This window comes from Spodoptera frugiperda, chromosome 20, assembly GCF_023101765.2.
Source record: "Spodoptera frugiperda isolate SF20-4 chromosome 20, AGI-APGP_CSIRO_Sfru_2.0, whole genome shotgun sequence".
NCBI classification, from domain to species: domain Eukaryota; kingdom Metazoa; phylum Arthropoda; class Insecta; order Lepidoptera; family Noctuidae; genus Spodoptera; species Spodoptera frugiperda.
In genome coordinates this window covers 11,602,599-11,625,129 of record NC_064231.1, presented here as the reverse complement: position 1 = coordinate 11,625,129, position 22,531 = coordinate 11,602,599, and the positions used below count along the sequence as shown (strand labels likewise).

At 35.0% G+C, this 22,531-nt stretch overlaps 1 protein-coding gene across 1 annotated transcript in view; it reads right to left on the bottom strand.

Moving 5' to 3' along the window:
- Nucleotides 1–3,917: 3,917 nt before the first annotated feature.
- Nucleotides 3,918–22,531, bottom strand: part of LOC118282090 (proton-coupled folate transporter-like) — a 21,409-nt gene continuing 2,795 nt past the window's right edge. Inside the window, exons 3-7 of the mRNA XM_035603008.2 lie at nt 10,610–10,711; nt 9,177–9,314; nt 7,389–7,472; nt 6,844–7,000; nt 3,918–4,753 (exon numbers count right to left, since the gene is read on the bottom strand). Of these exons, the coding sequence (XP_035458901.2) occupies nt 4,654–4,753; nt 6,844–7,000; nt 7,389–7,472; nt 9,177–9,314; nt 10,610–10,711 (581 nt within the window). The 3' untranslated portion in view covers nt 3,918–4,653. The remainder of the gene's footprint in view (nt 4,754–6,843; nt 7,001–7,388; nt 7,473–9,176; nt 9,315–10,609; nt 10,712–22,531) is intronic.

Genomic DNA, 22,531 nt, shown 5'->3' with positions numbered 1-22,531 from the left:
TGGCATTTTTATACGATTATTCATAATAACCAGTCATTATGAATAATTGCTGTTTAATCACTCTGACTGTAACATATATGTAAAATTGATGTTTGTAAAACCACCCACGATTCAGAAGAAAATTCTAGAGAGTGGGGCAACGTGTTCAACAAAATTCTATAGGTTTGAAGAAGATATATAGCTCCGATACCTACTCGCCTTACTTGATTATTATGGTATGTATTATAGCAGGCTCTTAAACCAGCAGTAGGCTGTTAATGTAGACGAAAAAAAGTCTATATATATTTTCGTCAATGTTCATCAAACACTACAGAATAAAACTCCAAACAAACTTCGTAACTCAAAATAGCAACCAAGCATGTATGTATCGTAGAATCGAGTCGTGGCCCGAAGTTGTCTGTATAATTCCTTCTGGCAAAACACTCGGAATATATAATTGTACGTAGTTAGGTACCGCCATTATTTAGATTTAGGCAAATCAGTCCGCACAAAACATTGCTTTTCACTTACACTCGTGTCGTTTGTCATGAGTTTTTGGTGTCTTGCAAACTTGGGAATAGATTGGGTTTGTGCTGTATAAGGAGATTCACTAAGATATTTCATGTTGCTATAGAATTTAGCGCATGCTAAGGAGGTTAATATAGGTTTAAGTCTAAAACTAAGTCTGCGTCTATGACTTTTTTTTGGGACAAGCCCGCCACAATCTCCCATACCGCTGCAACTCCTGTAAGCCAGGATATACGGTAGATACAACCAGGTACATGAAGGATTGTCTTGGATCACGTGACAAAATAATCAGAAGGTAATATTATAGGAGAATTTCTATATTTAGTATATTTTTTTTTCGTATATTTTATTTTAGTGTTAGGTGGTCCTTTTGTTAAGCACTGGGAAAAGGTTCACTATGATTAAGTTCGTATAGTAACTTCTAAGTTCATACATGTAACCAATCTTTGAATTTAATTTAAGCATATATTTATTAATTTTAAATTATAGTATATGACATACTTAGAAACTATCTCCAATATAAATTATACGCTACGCTTTCACTACGTCGCCTGCTTACATCGCCGAGCAATTATTTCCATACCGAGTGTGAAACTTAATTAACTCGAATACCATATCTTTGCTGATTAACTTCGCCCTTAAACTCAGTTTACATAAGGAATAAATTACAACTTCACTCAATTATTCTGATTACGAATATCATGATGAGTTTATGAACTAAAGGTCAATTGTGATTACGGATTATTTGGTTTTAGAGGCTTTTGAGTATAAGGAAGTAATAAGATAGATCGAAGTTATGATATGTAGTTTTGATTGCAACTTTGAATGCTATTTTTCATTACATAGGGTCGGTGGTCCTACATATCTTCAGGTCAAGAATGAATAATAGAGATTTTGTAAATTCGTAGTAGTGGCGTAGAGTTGAGTATTATGTTAACGTTTATACTTATGCGTCATTAATATTACTGTTTAGTTTTTCATAAAAATTATCATTGTAAGATAATAATTATTAGCGTTTTTTTCCAAGTTTTCTGTTACTTTTTCTGTGTCTATACGTCGGAACCTGTAATTGGCTTCTTGTTGCTATGCTTGTTGTTATATAAATTTTAAAAATAAATAAATATTGCCCTAAAAATAAATAAATAATTATCCTAAAAATAAAAAAAAATAAAGAACTTTACATTCTCAAAATCAGACCTCTTTGTCTAAACTAATTCAAAATGACAATAGCTACAAAAGACGCCTATGTAATATGTAGGTAGAACTGAAAAAAATCTACCATAAAAGCAATCCATTGATTTAATTTAGAAACATTTAGGTTATCAATATGAACAAAAAGTAACGTAACTGACCGTATCACTGCTGTAAAACTATCCCAAAGCCAACATAGCCATTAAAATTCTATTGGTACACATAAAAATCACATTCATACTTCAAACGGATAAAAAAACAAACGCACTATCGGAAAAACTGTGTTATTTTTACACAAATCTATTGGATTTCGGGTTTTTCATTGTAACGATTTAAAATAAAAATGTTGTTTTAACGTACAAGTGTCATGGATTTATAATCGAGTTGTGTAAAGTACTATTAAGCTTTTTCAATTTTCAATAATAAAAGTGTGACTGCCAAAAAAGGATTTTTTTATTTGTTAAATTAAGCATGTCCCACAATGGAAACACATACATTGAAAATAACACAGACTAGTGTTTACATCAATTAAATATATGTATAGCATTCAATATACTGCGTGTCCCAGTTATTACAGAGTTTTGGGTTGATCAGACAAAGCAATGTTTGGTATTTTTTGGTTTTTCAAAAAGTTACCGTAATCTGTAATAGCTTTTTTTTTGAGGGCGGAAAATCATCCAGTGTTTTCTCCCGCCTTGGGCGAGGCGAGAGGGAGGTTCAGATTCTTACTAACTAAAAACCACCCCGTTCCTACTCCTGCTTTTCGAGCCGGAGCCCCGGTAAACATGCTAGGTAGTCCGAAGCTCCAGATCAGGTATACTGTAATAGCTTAGAGTCTGCAATTGTGCTTGGCTTACTACCTTTATTTTATGGGACTTATAACCTAACCGGTGAGAAGCGGGTCTTATATTGTACACCCCTATCTACAACATTTAACACTACTATAAGTAGTACGTAAGTACCTATATAAAAAGTAGTTCAATTTTACTATCAAAGTAAGTCCAATTACTAGCCATTTATAGCACTCAAGGTGTAGTACAAATATTTGGACAGCTTCGTAAGTACCTTTGATGTCTCGCAAAGGGCACTACGCTGGTTGTAATAATACAATGACGAACTACTACGAGTACATAGTTAGTTTCAAACTTTTGCCATTACAGACATTTGTTAGACCTAGACAAATTCGCTAGGTTTTAATGAAATTATTCAGTTTAGAATTTGATCTCTCTTAGGTGTTTTGTGGAAATGTTTCAGTAGTTTGGGAAGTTTTCACTATTTGTAGCATAATATTAAAGAATATTTACACTCACGGGTATTAAAGAGCTAGGAGTTGCGGAATATCTAGCGGGTTTACTAAGGCTCTGGCTCGAAAATCAGGAATAGGAACGGGGTGGTGTCAGCAAGAGTCTGACACTCCCTTTCTTCTCGCCCAAAGCGGGAGAAGTCATCGGGTGATTTTAATGGGTATTCAAGCGCTGAAACGTTTGTGTCCTTTTTCATGTCACAACAGAGTTGAATTTTATAGTATACAACAATTTTTTTTCTTTCTAACTATTCTAATAGTTACGAAGCCAGCAATTAATGATACAAGCCACTTTTTGCTTAGACCATAAACGATTTGATCATGAGTCCACCATTCGATATTTAAAAGTAACTACGGGGGATCATTAGTTTACGGTGTTCATAGTTCCATAGCCAAATCCGTTAGCCGAAATGACAGGAATAGTACATTATATAATTCGGATATACGAGGCCAACAGTGCATGATGCGGTGTTCCACTAAAGTGATATTTACGGTGTGTTTGCCTGCATACCTGGTTGCTCCACGTCACTATGAATTAGGGAATTAGTCACTTTAACAAGATTATATTTATAGTCGAGATAGTATGGTTTACGGAGATCGGGGATTTTGTCAGCAGTACTTTTTGATAAAAAATAACTTTTTAAAGTTACTATAATTTAGCTGTGTATTATGGAAAATGGAATGAATCTGTCACCACCTCTATTCTTCTCGAGTGTCGCATGAGTCTACTAACAGAGTACTCAGTTGACGAAGACCGGGCAGCAGTGTTGTGGTGGTCCAAAGGTTTATGATGCCCGCTTCGCGTGCATGAGGGTGCCTACCAACGGCAAGTACCAATGTTACTTCTTCCAAGTTAGTTAACTTTGATAATGATGATATATTTTGGTTTTGGATTTTAGAAAGAAAAACGTACACATTTCACAAAATAGTTGCTAAATGATATTTTATTATTTTAAAGTATTTTTACATACATTAATATAGGTAACATTAATTCATCAACCAGTTAAAAAAATTAACTATAAGTAAATTATTCTTAATATTATTTACGTATTTTTTGTCTGATAATAAAAATACAAGAGCATTCACAACAAATTTTACAAAACAAAAACTAAATATTTTTGTATAAGGATTCATTTTTTTTTTTTTAATCATACTACAAAGTTTAATTATTTTTATACTTAAATGTGTTAATTTCTCACATTAAAACGGCTGGACCAAATATTTCTTTTTACGTACCTAGTTTAAATTCACGATTGGACCCTTCGATCAATTATACATATCACAATTGGCAGCAAACAACGTCCTCACAAAAAGAACACCCCGTTGTAATTTGGACTCTATTTATAAAAATGAAATATTTTTTTTATTAATAACGTAATTTAGATCAAAAAGAACATTATTCTACTGCCAATTTTTTATATTTGATGCGATGACAAACGTCTTAATTTCGATACTGTTCATTATAGAGAAGGTTTATAATGAACTAATCTCATTAATGTTTTACTGAGGTTTGTTCAATTTATCAGTATGCTATACACACAAACATTTAAGCGTATGAGTGTCTTAAATCGGGATACTTTTGCGACATGTTTTCGTCATGATCGAAGACTGGACTCAATAGTTAGAGACTCGACTAAATAGAGTATTGTTGTCTACGCGGACATTACAGGACTATCCCCTGGCAGGGGCGGAGTATTTGGCACGTTCAGTCTTTTCTCTTTCTCATCCTTCTTGTGTTGGTGGTAGAACCATCTGGAATATAGAAAAAATATAATTAGCAAACACATTTAATTGTCAGTCTTATTTACATACATATAAATGAAAAAATACTTTTGATTTATTCTCAAAAATCTTGGGATGTCGTGGAGTCTGCAACAGTTACACCTATGGTTTAAGCCAGTAAACGAGCAGATGGATCACTTGATGGTGGGCAATCGCCCCCGCCCATGGACACCCGAAACACCATAGGCGTTACAAGTTCCTCTTGAGGGTTCTTAATTTAAGAGTTGTTGGAGAATCGATGATTGGGAAGTCACAAAACGAAACACAACGGAAGCATTATTTCACGTCGGTTTTCTGTGAGGCCGTGGTATCAGTCTGGTCGAGCCGGCCAATTTGCGCCAAAGCATGGCTCTCCCACTCCCACACACCTACTTACTCTTTACCAATAATAATATTACTTCGAGTTTTATATCAAACCTCTAGATTCCTGGTTACTCCTTCGAGTTTAGACTACCTACAAATTATATTTTTACTTCTACCATTCGAAATTAAACATTCTACAAGTTTAAAAAACAATGAACGTTACAATTGTCTCAATATAGGCGCCAAGGTTTACAAACATTCACAATGACATTTGACAACATGGCATATTGAATTCTATTGCTGTTATAAATAAGTACGCCCTTTGTTTGGCAGTTTAAATATTAAACAAAATTCCAATGGTATCAATTATGACTTTGTTTTGTTCTATCTTCATTTGTTTAAGGATTGATCATCGTCAGATATAATAATATTTTCTATGATGACTTTTTAAACCGCATATTTTAATCACACGTTTACGTGTGATTAAAATATCTATATATATATATATATAAATACGTAAATAGTTTGGAACGAGTAAAAAGCTTCACTAGAGGACTGACCGTCAGACAGACATTTTGTTTTTGTTATATTGTAATATTTGCTTTGACGTTCAAAACTGCCTTCTCGGTCTATTTGAAATAAATAATTTTCCACTTTGACTTTGACATGCTTCTATTTTCAACCGGGATTGAAAACGAGATCGAAATTGAGATTTCTTTCTTGCCAGTCATACAAACGACCATTTACTCAACGAGGTCAATAAAACTGTAACTCAAGTACTAACAACACTCCATCTTGGAAATGATGAAGAGCTTTTAATATCACTTTTCTTTGATAAATAAATGTAAAAATATACCGCAGATGTTAGCTCAATACCTAAGCTCTGAGAAAACAGGTCCCCTCACCATCTGGTTACGAATAACGCATTATGAGTTGTCGCCGAATAAATAAATGGATAAGAATTTCTAGAATATTCTGTTTGCCTTTTGATATCATCCATTTTATCGGATTATAAACGGAGGTTGCCCTGTATTTGTACCGATATTGGTTTTAAGTAATGGTTTTGTAACGTGGTCGGATTGTGGCTGGGAAATAACCGAGAAATCTGAAACCTCTGTTGAGGTTTCGTTATTTTGTTTTAGAATTGTACTGCTTCCTAAGTCGAGTTACTAGTGGAACTTTTAGGCACGGTAAAAGTATCCGTGTTCTTAGATACGCAAAGAGTTATTGTAACTTCAAATTTTCTATAATATTATTTCCTGATAACCCTTAGTTTAAAATTGTATGTTGCTAAACCTATATCTTAATTGCAAACTTCGTGTTCCTTCTTTTAATACACAATCATTTTCATTTGTTTAGCGATTAGAATTGGGTGATGAACAATAAACAACTTTGCTATGACTAAATCTCCAGAGCAATTCTGATCAAATCTACCAAATTAATGCTCAAACCTTTTCCATGTGAGAAGAGGCCTTTGGACAGCAGTGGCCACTTATAGACTGATGATGTATGTGATGTGATGTGATACCAAAGTAACTAATGTAAAGTAATAATGTTTTTTTATGGACCACGCCGGTAAACGAGCAGACGTATCACCTGTAAGCAATCGCCGCCGCCCATAGATACTTGAAACACCAAATGCGTTACAGTGCGTTTTCGGGGTTAGGAATTTAATGTTGTTGGGGAATCGGGGATTGAGAAGATTGGGAAGGGAGGAATTGTGTAATGTAAAGTAGTAATAGTAGGACAATATTTACCCAAAAATTCCAAGGGCAGGTATGGTAACGATGGCGCTGACGAGGAACACGGTCCCTGGCAACACAGTCAGTGTTGCTATGTATATCTTGGAGTAGAGCGGCGCGAATATGATCGGCATCACCGTCTCCGCCACACCGAATAATGAGAACACTTTGCCTGTAAGATTGAAGAGTGTATAATATTAGTGATATTTTAAGTAAGTATCTAGGTATAAGTTATAGTAAGATTTGTGATTGTGTATGGTTCATTCTGTTTGTACGAAGTCTTCAACAGTTAGTTAGAAAAAAATATTTGTAGATATAGCTGTTAGTGTTTTTAGATAAAGGCTCTTTTAATTTAACGCTTTGGTACTTGTAGAGTCCATCTGAAGAGCTATTAAATAGCTTCATATCTGTTAGATAGTTTCAGATAATTCAGATCCTTATAATCATTTTATATGATCACCACTTATAAATAGTTTTATGTAGAGAGTAAAAAAAAAAAAAACATACTCGTACATACAATATTAAACACTAGTAATTAATCATGACTAAGATCAACTTACCTAATTCTTGATAAGTGACTAATTTAGAAGCAATAGATCGCAGAGCTATCGCGGAGGTGCCGTTTAAGATTTCCAATAATGGTGCTGAAATAGACAAAAATAACGTTGAAAACTAAATTATCATAACCTATCTTCCCAAACCCCGACTTTCCAACAACCCTTAAATTCCTAGCATCTAAAAGGCCGGCAACGCACTTGTAATGCCTCTGGTGTTTCAAGTGTCCATGGGCGGTGGCGATTGCTTACCATCAGGTGATCCGTCTGTTCGTTTACCGGTTTATTCCATAAAAAAGAAATAAACTGTCGAATGTAAATGGATTGCAGTTGGACACATGTCACCAATACTTGGAATATCGCCAAACTTTTATACGTCGTCTTTTTGCTATTAGTATACATGTAGGAGCCATTTTTGAGCGCTATTACGACATTACGACTCTGAAGAGGATTATTTTCTGACGCAAAAGAAACACTAATATTAACTAACTTAAGTTATTATTTCTATTAAGGAATTTTTAAGATGTAAATATTTTAGTCATAGTTATTATTATTATTTAGTTAATATGGTTTAATATATTATTTGCCTAAGTAGTTAAAACTATAAAGGAGCGTTGGAGAATTTTTTGGATCGAATCTAAGGATCATTAAAGAACATATGAAATTCTTGGTATTTCATGGGATGGTTAACACAATAGCAATTCAAATATTTGATGATAAATCGATCTGTTATAGCAGTAGAAATTTTAAAGTAATGATATATTTTTTTAGTAAAAAAAACGTTGCTCTACATTAGCATTTTGTCCTGTGTCGTGGGTGCGTTTACAAACATACAAGTTCATATGCACATGACACCCAGACCCGAAACAACAATTTGTGGATCACACAAAGAGTTGTTCCGTGCGGGAATCGAACCCGCTACCCGTTGCGCGGCAGCCAGTTGCCCAGCCACCGCACCAACCGTGCAGTCAAAATCAACAATGAGTCTTGAGAAGTTGACCCTTACAACCATTCTTTTCAAGGTCCCTTTTTCTGTGCATATAACTAATGTACAGATCTCTCTCATCTATGCTGCCACCTATGTCATCAATATAAACTTGTACAACACAATACAATAAATAAACAAATCGTGAAACATAACACACGATTAAGTAATGATGCACACAATGCACGTGGTTAAATCTTTCGTACACAACACTTGAAATCACGATACTGTATACACTGATATCGTTATCAGTATTACCACTCCACTAGAGGCCAGTCTGGTCAATAACCAATAATTCTATCCTTTGATTACTGAGCGATAATTGCAAAGACTAGACACCTACATATTTGTAAATAGACAAGAATAAGTATAGTGTAATTGAGATATTAATTGAGATTGTATAATTGCATAATAATTTTGTATCGGCTCTGAACGTGTGAGCAAAGTAAAGTATTTTCAGTTCATGATCCACTCCATGTTATCGAGATATGTAAAGCTATTACTTCTACATATTTACGATGGTCTATGTCAGTACAGTACCCTTAGTACGAGTTTGTTTTACGTTGAGCGAAACGAGAGAGCGTTCGGCGCTCTGATTGTTTGGTTTATTCGCGCTGGCCAATCAGAGCGCAGTACAGACTTAAAACTAAATCTACTTCATCATCAACAGCATATTTGGATGGGACACACTAACAGTAGCTAATATGACACTTGCTAATATTCTCACAAGTTTAACCTAAGTCAAAAGTCACGAGTAACTCACTGCTGAGAATGATTAGAGTACAAAGAAAAAGTAACCTTATACTTACATAAATATGCTTCATAGTCATTCCTAGCGAATGCGAATACCATTGCTCCACATATTTTGCTGCTGGTTGAAATGATTCCAAGTACTGCATCGTCTGCCTTCAGCTTCTTACTGAACACGCTGATGGAAAATAGGGTTCCTGGTGGAAAGGACATAATATATTTAGAAGTATATTTTTAGATATGTATCATATTGGCTTTTTATTGTTAACTCGTGTACTGTATTGCATACTAATTTGTCTATTATGACATTTTGACATTTAGTGGTACCTTCTTTTATAATGGTATATTATTATAGTAAACATGGAAATGGATTTTCCACAAACTTATTTTATTTGGTACTAGCTTCTATTAGCGGCTTAGTCCGCGTACCCGTGGGATAAATAGTATCCTGATACCCAAGTTAGCTCATACCCTGTCTGTATACCAAATTTCATCAAAATCTGTTCAGTAGTTTCAGCGTGATTGATAGACAAACATCCAAACAACCGAACAAACCAACTTTTACATTTATAATATTAGTGTGTTGAATATATCACCTTGAATATCCTTCTAAAAGAAGACAAGCCCCTTAGCGCTGCCTATTTTAGTAATGGGCTTTTACAATAGTTATTTTGGAAAATAGTCAGGTATAGTTTGAAATTAGTGCCAAGAGACTAATTTGTTACCACTCGACCTTTTGGAGTCAAGTTGAACATAAATCTGAATTAAAATGATGACAAAATAGCAATATATTTTGTTTAGACTTAGCTGCCAGATGTCGCTTCTGAAATTAATAGTTATTGGTTTCTGAAATAATTGTAGTACTCGCAAAATGACCTTAAAGGGACTTAAAGAGACACTAAGAAATTCTATTTCTTTAAATGCTAGTTAGATGATAATCAATCACACTTCACACTAATATTATAAATGTGAAAGTTTGTTTGTTTGGATGTTTGTCCGTCAATCGCGCTGAAACTACTGAACGGATTTTAATGAAATTTGGTATACAGACAGGATATAAGCTGGCTTTTAAACACATGAGAACGCGGGCAAAGGCGCTGGCAGAAGCTAGTTCTTCTATATGTTGAGATTGTATTCAATATGGACATGTTTACCAGTCATTAGTCAATTAAAGTGTAACTTTATATATAATATAAGGTTGTACTTATATTATAGTTCAAAGCTGAAGAGTTTGTTTGTTTGCGCGCTAATCTCTAGAACTACTGGTCCGATTAGAATAATTCTTTTTGTTTTGAATATCGCATTTGTCGAGGAAGGTTATAGGCTATAAAACATCACGTTACGATCAAAAGGTGCCGACCAGAGCGGGCGAAACCGCAGGGAAGCAGCTAGTATATAATATAAGGTTGTATAAAAAATTAGTAGATATATCTTTTGACTAATTTGCTTCGTGTAATATCTTTAAGAAGTTAGTTATTAAAAAGTGACTTACCCACGGAATGTGTGATTAGACTGTACGAAGAGAAGATGCTGTATTTAACTTCATCCCAATTGAAGCGATATCGCGTGAATATGTATATCACACTCATTTCACCTGCGAACAAATACAAAAGTATTAAAACTATTTATTATTTTTAATACTTTTGTATTTATACATTAGAATAATTATAAACCACATTTAACCTAAAATTAATACTAATTTTTGCTCAAATAATGGGAGTAACTTAACATGCGTTGCACAGTATAAACTTCAGAGCATGTCTATTAAGAGAAAAAGGCTGGTTCCTCATAAAATCTAGAGTTGTTTAGTTTTTCACAACTATCAGGGCGACTAGTGAGATTTATTGCATTAGGTAAAAGTACTTAATACGTGGTGCGACCCGAATTAAGCTATTTACTAGTGAATTTTAAAGGGGGATTATTATTCAATGACGTTTCTGACACGAGAGGTGAGAGGGAGTGTCAGACTCTTACTGACTAAAAACCACCCCGTTTCTACTCCTGCTCGTTGAGCCGGAGCCCCGGTAAACCGGATAGGTATTTACTGGTATATACGCATACGTCTAGCGTAAACATACATCTAATAGTTCTACAAACAATCTAATCTTTTCAAAGAAAAAAAAAGCAATCTTCTTTCTACGCACACAAATAAAAACTAGGTATAGAAGAAAGTTATGAAATGTAAATAATAGCTGGTGTACGGAATGATGTAAGAGTTGAACTCCAGTAAAGCAATCACCTAGGACGGTTGCCTTGTAATTTCCCATGAGGTCTAGGAACTACCTTCTACTATAAATGACGACTCATACTTTGAACTTTTCATATAATAATATATATTTTTTTATTTTTGAAAAGTTGTATCTGAACTCTGATTATGAAGTGGACTGTGGTTTTTGGTATGTTTCGTGGTATGTTGGATTGGAAAAGGCAGTTAAATGAACCGATAAAGTACCTTTGATAAAGTGCATGTCTTTTTATCATTATGTAATTCACTTTTAAGAAGTTTTTCAATTTTCTTTCAAAATTGAATGTGGTGATCAAATTTTAATAACGACAAAGTTTTGTCGTAGTTAAAGTTTTGCAGAATATATACATACAAAAATGTTCTGTGGTTCGGTGACCAATCACAATAATATATCGTTTATTACGTGGTTTGACATACTCATAAAACTTACTGGACTCAGTTATTAAATAAACATCCGTAAAGATTACTGACGATATTTAACTCTAGGTGGATTTTACAATTTGTTGATTTTATTAGCTGGGCTATGCGAAAAAACCGGCCAAGTGCGAGTCGGACTCACCCATGAAGGGTTCCGTAACAGCAAGTAGATGACATAATATATATAAAAGTTATAAAATAACTTGGTTTTACATAGTGTTTGTATGAACGACAAAGTTATATTTGCGGTTTTTGAAAATATTTTATTTCTTAAAAACTAATAATGATATCTGATTCAAACCAATTTTCGTTGTTAGTTTCTATTGAAATCTACAGCATATATTTTTTTTAGTTTTCTCACTCTCTTATTTTAAAAGTTAGAGGGGGGGGGGACACTCATTTTTCCACTTTGGAAGCGTCTAACTTTCAAACGGTTAATTTTGACGAAAAATGGTTTTAGGAACCTTGATGTCTTTTTTAAAGACCTATCCATAGACACCCATCACGGATATGTTAGCTGAAAAAAAATTTTTTTTAATCAGTTCCATGTATGGAGTGCCCCCCTTTAATTTTTAAATTTATTAATTTTTATTCAAAATTCGAATAGCGGTTACCGAAATACATCAACCTACAAAGTTTCAACTATATAAGCCCAACAGTTTCGGAAATAAATGGCTGTGACATACGGACGGACGGACGGACAGACAGACATGACGAATCTATAAGGGTTCCGTTTTTTGCCATTTGGCTACGGAACCCTAAAAAATGTCTAAAAAATTACGACAGAGAAAACATGTTATAGGTAAAAACCCGAAAACTAAGCCAATCATTTTGGAGTCTAAAGTCTATAATCAATAACGTCATATTATTCCTAATAGTCTGCGGCAGACGAAAATCCTTACATGCAACATAAAGCCATCAAATCAGATGGGAAAATACGAGGAAAATTAACTAGTACTAACTAATGAGATAAGGTCTATAATCGCGTGTCAATGTGCTAGTTATTATGATAAATCGTCCAAAGGTAACCGACCGCAAAACCACAATGACTACGTGTTAAGTAATATCTTGTACAAATATTTATTTATAAGAGTATTTTTATATAAAACGTCTGTGGTTAACATTTTTACACTGACTACTTATAGAAGTGGTTTTATTGTTATAAAAGATTAGCTTTTTCTATATATTTGCTGCGTGATTTCTGACCTAAGTAACGTGATGTGTGAAATCCGTGTGTGTAATAAATAAAATTTTATGTTTAACTAACCGAGTAAAACCTTTATTAATTACGAAAGAAATATAAGATTTCTTTAGAATGTTTTAATTTTTGAAATTATAAAATTGTATAGTTATACAAATATACATAACCTCACGCCTGTGACTAATGGGGTAGGTAGAGACAATGAAACACCAATTGCTACGAATCTTACATACTTCATTCGCTTCACTCATGAAGTCTTTTCATACATGCTCGTCGGTTAAGGGTACTTTTACTTTGGCCTTTCTATCATCAATGTGGTCTGTATATGTTTTTTTTTTTTTTTTATATTGAATGGGCCGACGTTTGGCCGCTATCTCGCCTGATGGTAAGTGATGATGCGGCCTACGGTGGAGCACGTCTGCCCATAAGCAACCTATTCACTCGGGCTTTGAAGACACCCAGGTTGTACCCATCAGGAAACACAGACTCCGGCAAGGAGTTCCACTCCCTAGCAGTTCGCACAAAGAAGCTTGAAGCGAAGCGTTTCGTGCGAGTGGGTGGGATATCCACCATGAAACGGTGACGCCTCGCCGATTGTCTTGTGGTTCGTTGATGGAAAGGACTAGGGGGAATCAAGTTGTGCAGTTCCCCTGCACACTCTCCGAAATGTATCCGGTAAAAAACGGAAAGGCTTGCGACCTTGCGCCTGTGTTCAAGGCTTTGAAGCCGGGCCTCCACAAGCGCATCATCATTGATGAGCTTCTTGGCACGCCTTTCAATGCGCTCGAGCGCATCCAACTGGTGTCCAGCCGAGCCGTCCCAAAGGTGAGAACAGTACTCCATACATGACCGAACCTGCGCCTGGTACAGGCTCAGTAGTTGTTTCGGTGTGAAGTACCGTCTCACCTTCGAGAGGATACCCAACTTCCTACCAGCCAGATGCGCCTTCGACTCTATATAAGAACCGAAGTTTAGCGTTGGCGATAGAGTTACGCCCAGAAGCTCAAGATGATCCGATATTGGAACGGATACATTTCGGAAAGTAGGAGTCAGCGGAAATTGACTCCGTTTGGCAGAGAAGAGACACGCCTGGGTTTTGGTAGCGTTGAACTTGACCAAGTTGGCGTCACCCCAATCGGAGACCGCCTTCAAGGACGAGTTCAACCGTTCGACCATTGATTCTCTTAGAGACTGGATTTGTGTTCCGCTAGTCCGCGCATCGGACACATACCTTTCAACAACTGTGCTGTCATCCGCATACCCAAAGATACCGGGCTTAAGCAGGTCGTTGATGTGCAGCAAAAAGAGCGTTGCTGAAAGTACTGACCCCTGAGGGACTCCGGCGTTGATGCCAAATTGGTCAGACGAGCAGCCATCGATGACTACTCGAATTGACCGATCCGTCAGGAAGTCTGCAATCCATCTGCACAGATCAGCGGGAAGTCCATACGCAGGAAGCTTGCCGATAAGACTGTCGTGCCATACCCTGTCAAAGGCCTTAGATATATCGAGCGAGACAGCTAATGCTTCCCCGTGCTTCTCGATGGCCTCGCTCCAAATGTGAGTGGCATACGCAAGAAGGTCCCCAGTAGATCGGTTGCGGCGAAACCCATACTGCCGATCGCTGAGGAGGTCGTTACCTTCAAGGTATGCCATGAGCCTGTTGTTAAGCACACGTTCCATACTCTTGCAGAGTATGGACGTGACCGAGATAGGTCGGTAATTATTGGGGTCGGCACGACTACCTTTTTTGGGCACAGGCTGCACGTTGGCCAGCTTCCATGCAACCGGCACTTGACCCGTCTCTAAGGAAAGGCGGAACAGACGTGTCAGGATTGGAGACAACTCAGGCGCACAGGTTTTTAAAATGTCCGTCTAGGCCACCCTCTACCGACAGCCCCATTGATATCCTCCTTGTATATATATATATTGTATATATTTCTTTGTATATTTATTTCATGTTATAACTATTTCTTCGTAAATCCGTTTAATTACTTTAACATTACAGACAAAAGGCCAAGTAATTATCATCGTGTGTGGCATAGATATAAAGTAAATTAAAGCAAATATTTCATCCGATAAGTAGTAATTGGTCATTCATTAAAATGACATTATACGAGTGACTAGGATTTGTATAACAATATTTATTGATATGACATGACATATGACACACTCATTTTGTTTATTTAAACTAAATTGTATACATATAGTAGGCACGTTTATTGTTTGTCCATCAACTATTTTCTTAGTGACGAAATTTGACCGCAATTCTTCCTAATTATCCTCATTAATATAGCAAATAGGAAAGTGTGTTTGTTTGTTTTCCTTACATGATTAACGTTTAAAATTTTACGTAAGTAGTCACCAATCATCAAAAGCAGTAAGTGGCCACTGCTGACCAAAGGTATCTTCTCACACGGAGAAGGTTTGAGTATTAATCACCACGCTTACTCAATGCGGGTTGGCGACTTCAAACTTCCTCACGATGTTTTCCATTACCGTTTGTTAGTGGTGTTTAAATAATCTCAGAAAGTACATATAACTCGAAAAAAGTTACATTGGTACTTGCATTTGGTAGGTTTCGATCCCTTGCCCTCACGTATGAGGAACGGACGTCTTTAAACTCCGGACCACCATGACGTAGGTACGATAGTAGTTTTACCTATTTTATGTTTTTAGTAACAAAGTAACGTATTAAAATATATTGCTAATAATTTATGTGATGAAGCGAAAGAGGTGTGTAGGAATCGTAGCAATTGGCGTTCCATTGTCTCTGCCTACCCCCATGGGAGACAGGCGTGTATGTATGTGTATGTATGAATGACATATTGAAACAATGTATAAACAATCATACGAGTAGTAACTGCATGACGTGACAAGACTAATTTAATAAAATGTTATGAACGAAACGATTATCACTAACATAACCACAAATATGCAGTTATACTAGCATTTTTATTATTATAAAATGGTTTTATTTAGTTTGACCTGTTTGTTTCTTTGGGTTAAATCACCCCCTTCCTGACAACTGTACCTGTAGTAATGTGTTTGATTGGTTGGTTTATTCGAGCCGGCCAATAAGAGCACCGAACGCGCTCTCGTTGCGATTACTTTAAACGTAAATCAAACTCATACTAAGGTTACAGATCAATCAGATTTTTCACATGACACTCTTTTTTAGTGACCATACAATATTATAATTTATTTGTTTCCTCACTTACCTTTATTATGTATACAACCGTTTAACATAAAATATTTATTTTATGTATTTGTTGTTTTAATTGAAAATGACTGATGCACACAACATAACACATGAAGTAATACAAATCCAGTATAAGCTGACCGTCGAATGTGCGGAGAGATCTTATAAAGCGAGACCATGTTATACTGGTATTACATAGATTGATATATAGTGTATAGGTACATGTAATAATGATAATATGTTACTGTTCTATTTTGACCTTCTAGTAACAATAGTTTCAGTGTATGAGTGGAAAATTTATGGTAGATGATAATGACATATTGAGAAAATGACCGGATGAGTGGTGAACGCGACTGCAGCGCAAATAGTCTCTCGGGTGCACTTTTCGGGTTGGACAAAGCTTTATTGGATGTTGTTTAGTACACAGTGAATGGTAATAGTAAAGTCATAGGTAGTAGTTAAAGTATATATCTATGGACCACAGCCGCCGAATAATAGAACTTATTAAAACTAGTGAAAGGTGGTGTTTCATTTAACATTCCTATGCCTTTATTGACATCCCCTTGTAGGGTTTGTCTATAAAAAATAACAAGATAACAACAAAGAATCGCAAATTCGAATCCTAAGAGTGCTTTTCGACCAGAGATGTGTTATGTAGCTACGAATATGTAATAGCTACGCTGTGGAACTATGTGACCGTTTTCACTGATACTGAGCTGCGTAACTGTGGAGGAAGATGCGTAGCTCAAGTATGCGACGTATCGATAGTAGGGAAACCAACCATTTAACACATCCATAGCATACATATCCATTTAAAAACAGCTTAGCTGAGTCCATTTCCACTAATGCAAAGCTACGTATACCAATGACTGGTGGAAGCCAAACGCATCCACAGCAATGTACCATAGCACATCTCCGGTGGAAAAGCACTCATATACAACAGACTGCAAATATTACGTTATATAACCCAATCGTCACGTGTCGAAGCACTACCAGCTAGAATGATCCCACGGAACCAAAGTACCTATGATATAAAATATTCACCCTTCCACCAAAAGAGGCCAGACGTACAATTGAACCGTCAAGTGTCAGTATTCATTCATCAAAATTCAAATAGCTTCTAGCTAGTCAATTATTTAATTTAGATGTACTCGGTCGGGGATACTGAGTGTATGGGTATAGGATAGTTGCAAGTTGCGATGGATGATAGGGCTTATAAATCTGATGAAATGTTGTTATATTGAGTGTTTTTTGACTTTCAATTAATGTACTTTTGTATCGTTGGTCGATTGATTGCCAGTGGAATAGGGATGATGACGGGGTATAAAAAAATATATCTATTTAGTCCGTCAGTTAGGTGATGAAAAAATATTAGACATGTATTTTTTAATTTTGTCATATAAGGTAGTAATACTTAGATGAAACGAATCAAAGTTTACACATGAAACGTAGACGAGATATTTCAAACCAATATATTCTTAGAAATTATTTGTTCACGTAAAAAAAACGTTCACGTTGAAAATAAAAAATACGTGTATAATATTTTAAAATAAACTACAAGACGGACATTAAAACTAAAATTAGTCATCTACCCTATTGTTGAAAAACGGGTTGGGTTCGATTTTCGGGTCTGACACAGTATTATGAGGTAAAAATCTTTTTCATCGGTTATATGATTGAAAGGGCAATTAGATAGGTATGCACACTTTTTCCCAGAGTGCTACAAGTCCCAATAAGTACTATGTAATAGAATGTAGAAGTGAGTCTATTGTCAATTTCAAGCTACGTGATTTTAGTGTTTACAACAACTGAACAAAAGTGGCAGTCCGCTAACTTTTTCCAAAACAAAGAACTTAGAACCATATGTCGACAACATATGGTACAAAACGAAACAAAAAAAGAAACAATAACGGTTGTATAAAAGCGATCGGGATACACAGCCGTGCACTGACGTTCCGAAGCCCACTACATCATGGACGCAATGTTCTATAGATTTAGATTTATAAATGTCCACCTTTTTTGAAAACTAAAATACCGTTTTTCCAAGAATCTGACACCCCTTTTTTGAGGGAAAAATCATCCGATGACTTCTCCCAGGCTTGGGCGAGGTGAGAGGGAGCGGCAGACTGACTAAAAATTACCCCGTTTCGACTGCATTTTGAGCCGGAATTCCGGTAACCCGTTAAGTAATCCGCAACTCCAGGATCTGAGATCCCTGGTTCAGTATTTTCGCTTGTCGCCACTCGATCAATGAGGCAGCTAATCTTACTAATATCACAGACTTATATTATAAATGAGAAAGTTTTGAGATTATGTGTTTGTATGTAAGTTTGTTACTCAATCACGTCGAAACGGCTGAAAGGATTGTGTTGAAATTTGGAACAGGGATAGATTTTGGTCTGGAATAACACATAAGCTTTTTTCGGTCCTTAATTTGTAATATTTGAATGGACTAATGGAAGGAGTAGAAACTCTTTTCTTTAATGTTTCAAGGTTTCCTAACAAAATATCGATTAACCAACATTAAAATTGAATTAAAACCCTACTGTCAATCAATAATTAAAAACAGATACAGATAAACAATCACGGGTCATTCACCTCAAATGTCTAATGTATTTAAATACAGATGACAATACAAATACATGATCATTAGATTAAATACTATATGACTAATTAAACACATATACTAAGACGGCTAATCTGCAGAGACAAACGAACAGATCGTTAATTATGAAAACAATTAACAAATTAAGGTTTTGACAAAGATACATTACGTGCATTCATAATTTGGTTTTGAATTTGAAATGATGATAACTCAGCTTGATTAATAGGTATATGAGTGTTTTCTTCATGTGAGTGTTAATGTGACTACTGACATGAAGGTTAAGGTTCAAATGTAATTTAATGTTCACTCATATTCAGAACACAATAGGCTATTATATGGGACCTATAACACAAATGGTGGAAAGTGGGTGTACCTTGTACAGTGGCATTACGTGCCGTAATGTGCACCTCTGTCTATACCTTCGAGACAAATGGGCGTGGTCATATTTTATTGCAATTTAAGACATTTGCAATGTATAATGTAACATCCACTTTTCGCCAGTTATAAGTAAGACTTGACTAAAGACCAGATTATTACCTACTGAAAAATTATTGAATAATCAGATCATTGACAGACATTTTATTTAATTATATTTACTTGGACGTTCAAATGTGCATTTCTGGTCTATTTGGAATAAAGAAGTTTGACTTTGACTTTGAAAAAAAAAACAATAATTATTGATTGCACGGTTGGTATGTTGGCTGGGTAACTAACTGCCGCGCAACGTGTGAGTTAGATTCACAAATGTTATCCAAAAATTGTTGTTTTGGGTCTGAGTGTCTGTGTGTATGTGTACTTGTATCTTTGTAAACGCACCCACGACAGGAGAATATCTGCCTCATTAAGAATTAATTATCGACTCGACTTCTTAGTACTTAATACTCTGTTGTTGAGAAGTACTCTTAGAACTATTCCATAGCGGATTTAACAACACTAAACTCACAGAATAAAGGAATAATACTAACTAATAACTGTCATTAGCGAGTAACTCATAGATATAATATTATTTATCTATCGACGATGTATTGACACTCATCTGTTTGCTCGGAAAACAGAGAGCGTTGTAAATATTGTACTAAACAGACAAACAGTACGAAATTTATCGTGTTGTGTGTTTTATTTACTTTTTGTATTAGTTTTATATGCGCTGTGTGTTATTTTAGCGATTGGGCGATTTGTTTCGAACAGGATTTCGTAATTTAGGGTGACTAAATAAAGAATATCGTTTTTAAATTGTATTTTGATTGGTTGCAGTGCTACCTATGCTGGCTGGGATATCAATGTCGAAATTATTATGCAATTTGATAAGTTGCACAATATTTGTTTTATTATCATTTACACACACACTTTGTACACATTCATATTGTGCCGTCTCTGATTCGACCTATAAAGTCCTTTTAATGTCTAAAAGGGTATGTAGGTATATATAGGTACAATATTATAGAGGGAGACTCTTTGTGTGATCCATAAATTGTTGTTTCGGGTCTAGGTGTCATGTGTATGTGAACTGGTATGTTTCTAAATGCACCCACGATACAGGAGAAAATAAAAGTGCGGGGCAACGTTTTTTGTTTAAAAAAATCTCTTACTAGTAATATTTATTGGGTTGGCTATTAAAATGCACTAATAGGTAAATAATTAAGTCTGAAAATCGACATCCGTTAAGTTTTTCTGTGTTGTACGCAAATACAGGTACTTACATAATTAAAGTTTTTAGAATTACCGTCAACACGGGGAAGTCCTTGCAGTAATGTGTTAATTTCTAAACAACTATTTAGGTATCTACGGGTTATTTTAGTCAAGTGTTTGCACTAGACTTGCGTCAATAGATGATTATGTGTTTATTTTGAATCGTAGGTTAAAATTGCCAAACACAGTCGAGGGAAATACCTTGTTAAGCTCCATTGTTATATACTCGAACATAAACTTATTACAGTTGATATAAAATGTTCTGTAAACCAATTATGTCGTTAGTTTTTCAAATGAGTTTGGATTTGTACTTTAAACTTTATTACTTTGATTTCAAGGTTATTTTTCTAATAGCTTTTTGCGATTAAAGTGTAGTGTTTATTTGTTGAATTGTGTTATCTTTTTCTTTGGAAGCTCTACGTACATAATTATAAGATTTATGCCGTCTTCAACCATTAATTGAACACCCTACTAACTGATTTTAATATCGATAATTGTTATAGCTTTTTAAATGAGACCAATCTATGGGAGTTCACTAAGTCATTGTGGAAAACGGGCCACAAATCTTCACAATCCCCGATTCCCCAACAACCCTTAAATTCCTAACCCCCAAAAGGCCGGCAACGCATTTGTAACGCCTCTGGTATTTCAAATGTCCATGGGCGGCGGCGATTGCTTACCATCAGGTGATCCGTCTGCTCGTTTACCGGATTATTCCATAAAAAAACCAACCCGCATTGAGTACGATTGGCACGTAGTTATCGTAGTTACCTACTATTTTAGTTTAACTAACATCAGGATTGATATTGGATTAATGTTGACAGAATAATCATCAATCATACCGAGAGACGACCGTGACATTGGAAATTCTAGTACCGAAAATAGGTATCTAAATTGGTTCCTAAAATAACTCTACCGTCTTATGATAACTAGTTTTTAAATAATTACTAACAGGTTTAAAAAAAGTAATCTAATCATGAGTTCTTACACGGGTACAATTATTAGCATAAATGTTTTTTAAAATGTATTCATAGTTAAATAGGAAACTATCGGTAAACGTTGGACTAGATAGTACTATAATGCTTCTATTTTTATTTCTGAAACTATCTAATTAGGCACTTAAGATGTATGATATTCTATAGTTCAAGGTTTTAGGTATGTAAGAAAGAATAACAGGTTATTTGTACAGTTACCAGATATTACTGACAAAACAAGAAAATAAATAATTTATGTATAATAGAAATAAATAAATAATTTATTGATTTATTTAACTCGTTGTATGGTACGCAGATCCACGCGAGACACAGTATAATTTCTATAGTCTCAATATTTAATGTACACAATACAATAAAACAGTGGTAAATAAGGCGAACTTAATTCCATATGCCATTCTCTACCACGGTTAATTGATCATCTCAGTAATCGACACGGCACAAAAATTGTATCGTATCCGATAATTCCATCTCGAATCAGAATTTATTTTTAGCCTTTTAATTCATTGAATTTTCATGAGTTCTTTCGTTTAATTCACCTTATAAAATTAATAGTAATAGTGATCGTACGATGTTTGAATAAATTAAATTCAACCATTTACTTCTAAAGGAATAATCATTTGCAAACTTCTAGGAATGAGATTAGTAACTAATGTTATCATAACCAGTTTTTACTTGATAATCATACTATTAGTTATTGGAAATTATAAATTTATTTTAATATTAATTTTAGCATATTCTGAACTGTAGTCGGTTTTATTACCTTTCTGTAATTTATTAATCATGTTGAATTGTTAATAAGGATTTATAACGGAATTATTATCCAATTAAATAAACAAATATATATTATGTGTTTTTGAATGATTACTGAGAAATACAAATGTAGATTTTAATCTGACCTAGAGATTAAGATCTTTTTATGATGATCTGAGGGTGAGCAGTAATATAGCCTACTAAGAAACACCGAGGCGAGACGAGTGTCAGTCTCTTACTGACTAAAAACCACCCCGTTCCTACTCCTTTCATTAATTAGTTATAATGTTTTTTTTGCACTTGAAAGAAT